The sequence below is a fragment of the Octodon degus genome, unplaced genomic scaffold, assembly GCF_000260255.1.
Source record: "Octodon degus isolate 3935 unplaced genomic scaffold, OctDeg1.0 scaffold00002, whole genome shotgun sequence".
NCBI classification, from domain to species: Eukaryota; Metazoa; Chordata; class Mammalia; order Rodentia; family Octodontidae; genus Octodon; species Octodon degus.
Window position 1 is genome coordinate 18064721 of NW_004524578.1, and position 4326 is coordinate 18069046.

Genomic DNA, 4326 nt, shown 5'->3' on the forward strand with positions numbered 1-4326 from the left:
TGCTGAGCATCTTGACATAACATTCAGTTAGTTAAAAAATTTAAAACAGAACTGTGATGTCTCCCCTTTACAGCCTTTTGTTGTATGACTTGGGCAGAGGGCCACTCAAACTCGCGGTGATCCTCCTGTCTCAGCTTCCTGAATGGTGGAATTACAGATGTGTGCCACCATGCCCAGTTCCTCTCTGAGCTCTTGTGATATTCTTTTTATCTCTGCTAATGTCTTAAATACTGTTTTTGAAACACCTGTGACTGTGTTTAGATGGAAGAAAAGGAGTGAGAAGAGAGTGATAAATAAAAACTATAATTCTTACAACATCAAAAAAAAAAAAAAAAGATGTTTACCTTCCACAGTCCTTCTGACTTTGGCAAGGAGCCAGAAGTTGCATGGTGCCAGGTCTGGTGACTATGGTGGATGAGGACACACAGTAAGGGTTTACGAGCTGGCCTTGCTATTGGATGGCTCACAGCAGCAGCATTCACCAAATTTTTTATCACACCTCATAAAAACACTCAGGAAAAAAGACTTCCACAATTGTTTTATAAAGTGACAAGAACGATGAGAAAAGTGTGTTCAAAGCAAATATTTTGAGAGGGATTATGGTAACGTGACTTTAACTGTAATAAATCTTTTTAATTTAAATATTCATATATTTTTGATCAGCCCTTGTAGAAATAACAAGATAAACTGAGTGCATAGATCCATAAAAAAAGTCACATGAGCCAATGATGGCACTCTGAGAGGCTGAGACAGGACAGCAGGTCAGGCCCAGCCTGGGCAATATAATGACTCAATAAGATCTTGCCTCAGCAGCCCTGGCCACAAGGCGATGGAGACTGGGCAGGGTGGCACGAGCCTGTAATCCCAGCACTTGGGAGGCTGAAAACAGGAGAATCACTACAAGTCCGATCTCTGTAGTGAGCCCCTGTAGACCCTGTAGACCCTATCCTAAAAACAGAAGAAAAGAAAAGAAAAAAAAAAAAAAAGAAAAGATCTTGTCTCAGAATAAAAAAGGGCTGGACATGTAGTTCAGTGTTAAAGCCTTGGTTTCAATTCCCCAGTATGGAAAACACACACACACACACACACACAGAAAACACACACATATACATGGGTACATGGTAGCTGTGAAAACAATTCAAAGCCCATAAGCAAAAGCGATTGAAATATTCCTCACCAAAAGCACAGGAAACCAAATTTGAGCAATGGAAAGGAATGAATTAGTGGTGCATGCAAAACAGGTAACTCTTGACAGTATTATAAAGAACAAGAGGAGCTAGACACAGAAGAATACAGACTGTAAGATTGTATCATTGGAAGCTCACAATCAGATAAAGCTAATTATAGCTATAGGAGACAGAGTCACCTTTGGTGGTGGCACTGCCAGAGTACTCATAGACTAGAAAGGAGAACAGGGCAACCTTCCAGTTATAGAAATAGCCCAGACCTTCATATGGCTGAGGGTTACATATGTAAAGCACCTACATATGTGACAATTCATTAGGCTGTTAATGCCTTGCTGCTCACCTCAAAAATAAAACCTTACATACATTTGGGGTGTTCTTAAAATGTGAGAAAATCTGGTGATGCAAAGGCAACAAAAACACCAAAACAACACTCAAGATTTGGAGGCAGATTTATTTTATGTCAACAGGTGCTGATTGGGATCTTTCCCAAAATATCAGGCCCTGATATCTGCTGGTCCAGGGTGCACATGGGATAAGCAAGCAGGCAGTACTGAGGCACAATGGCTTGTCAGTTGGGCATTGGTTCTTACAATATGAATCATAATGACCAGCTGTGCATCACAGTGACCAGCCATTTCTAAGAAACAAAGGTAACAATTTGCCCCTGCTGCAGCGAGAACTGCTGCACTGTGCTTGGGCTGCCAAGCAGACCCCATCCCAGTACCTGGCCCAGCACGAACACCTTCTACTTAACACCAGTATCGCATCTCCTGCCGACTCTTCTGAGCTGCTCATGAAGGTGCACAGAAATGGGAAGAGGCCCAGTCCAGAGAGGAGAGAAGAAGGCAATTTTGACAGAGATACCATTCCTCCTGAACCCCTTGCCAAGAGAGTGTGTACCATCAGCCCTGCTCCTCGTCATAGTCCTGCTCTCACTGTGCCGCTTATGAATCCTGGTGGACAGTTTCATCCTACTCCTCCACCTCTTCAGCATTACACCTTAGAAGATATTGCAACTTCCCATCTGTATCGGCAACCTACCAAGATGCTAGAACATCGGGAAATTCGTGAGAGGCACCAAAATCTCAGTCTAAATGGAGGCTATCAGGATGAATTGGTAGACCACCATTTGACTGAGAGGGAATGGGCTGATGAATGGAAACACCTTGACCATGCCCTGAATTGCATAATGGAAATGGTGGAAAAAACCAGGCGCTCCATGGCAGTTCTCAGGCGCTGTCAGGAATCTGATCGGGAGGAACTGAACTACTGGAAAAGACGATTTAATGAAAATACAGAGATGAGGAAAACAGGGACTGAGTTGGTCTCCAGGCAACACAGCCCCGGGAGTGCAGATTCTCTAAGTAGTGGTAAGGGCAGAGTCTGACAGAAACCCAGAACAAACGCCAGCTTTTGGAACCTACCTGATGTGGCATATCTCCTTGACTTTAAAGAACACTGGTGCTAGATTGTGGAGTTGGGAGACATGGGTGATTACAAAGAGTATTTAAGAAATGCTCGTTCTTCCTCATGGAGAATCAATATATCTGTGAATTATTCTCTATGCACACGCACACGCATTACATCAAAATCAGAGTTTGACTGTGAAAGCATGACTTAGACCAGATGTGGTGCACATCAGTAATCCTAAACCAAGAGTATCACATATTTGAGCCCAGCCTGGGCAGCTTAGTGAGACCCTATCTCAGAAAAGGGTTAGAAATATAGCTCAGTCGGGGCCGGGGAGATGGCTCAGTAGGATAAGCGCTTGACTGGCAAACTCAAGGATCTGAGCTCAATCCCCAGTTCTGCCAAAAAAAAAAAAAGAAAAAGAAATATAGCTCAGTCCAAAGGCCCTATATTCAATCCCTAGTAGAACAAAAAGAAATAAATTCAGCCTGATTTAATGTACTACCACTCAAGAAAAATAGTGTACGTTTTACCTCTTCTACTTTCACACAGTAATCAACACAGAATATTTCTGTAACCTTAAAAGCTGTGAGGACTTCTCCCCATCAGGAAACAAGCAGTCCTGCAACAAAGATAATATCTATGTGTTCTCTAAATAAATTCTTCTGATATTGTCTAAAAAAAAAGAAACAAAGGTAACGGAAACTGTAACCAGAACTATTATCAGGGCAACAAACAAACTGCAGTAGAATGGGGGAGGGGTTGCTACGTTTTCCCCTCTTAGTTTCCCCAGCAAATCTTTACTGGCCATGTTACATGTGAGCATTTGAGAATAGGCCCAACTAGAAGCAGCAACGGTAGGCTTGTCAGTGATCCTGGGATGGACCCTAGCAAACGTCCCCAAGATTCTCTTATTGCAGAGTTTTATCCTAAGTTGTTTTTAGGAAGAGACAAAATTTAGGCCTGTGTGTCGTCTACCATTACTCTGACAAAATAGTGAAAGAGTTAATCTGATCTAGGAGCCTGTCCAATGTGCCTTGATTGGTCATCAAATCTTTATCATTCATAAGGGTCTTACTGGTTACTGATAAGTTATGGCCCTAGTAAGAATTGCTGAATTATTATGGTGGTCATCTAATATGGCTGAAGCCCTTAAAACAACAGCTCATCTTCCTAGAGGCCACCTCCCCGCTTCTTCTCCAACTCAGCCCAGGAGGCAGTTTCCTTTCACCTTTCTCTCCACCTCAGGGAAGGCCCCAGTCAGCTCCTCAGGTCTATCTAAACTTCCCCCTCAAGCCCCACCCCTGGCAAAGGCCATAAAAGCCTCAGCCTCCTTTTGTTCCAATCCAGAGAATTCCTTATCTTCCCTAATTCTCTCCGTGTCCTCTAAGACAATGAAGTCCCTTTTCCTTTATAATAAAGCCCCTTTCCCTTTTCCTTCTGCCTGTTTCTCTGCTGCAACACCGTTAAAACCTATCAGTTACTTTCTATTTTCTCCCAGCAATCATCCATAGAGCTAAGGCAAAGCAAGGACTGGAGTATGCAACCTGAAAAGGCACAGAAATCAAGGAGAGTAATGCACTGAGGCATGGAGCAATCTTGTGAATGGTAGCCTCAGGCTTCAGCCATGTGGGGACCTCTTCTCCAAAGAGGTTCTCGTGTGACCAGAGCTTTGAGTGGGTTGTCTTCAGAGTGGGCTGTCTGGTGCAGGTAAATTCTCTAGTGGGCC

At 43.3% G+C, this 4326-nt stretch overlaps 1 protein-coding gene across 1 annotated transcript in view; it reads left to right on the forward strand.

Moving 5' to 3' along the window:
• The first annotated feature begins 1938 nt into the window (after positions 1–1938).
• LOC101581454 (protein CBFA2T2-like) overlaps positions 1939–4326 on the forward strand; it is a 4831-nt gene continuing 2443 nt past the window's right edge. Inside the window, exon 1 of the mRNA XM_023712320.1 lies at positions 1939–2557. Within this exon, the coding sequence (XP_023568088.1) occupies positions 1981–2557 (577 nt within the window). The 5' untranslated portion in view covers positions 1939–1980. The remainder of the gene's footprint in view (positions 2558–4326) is intronic.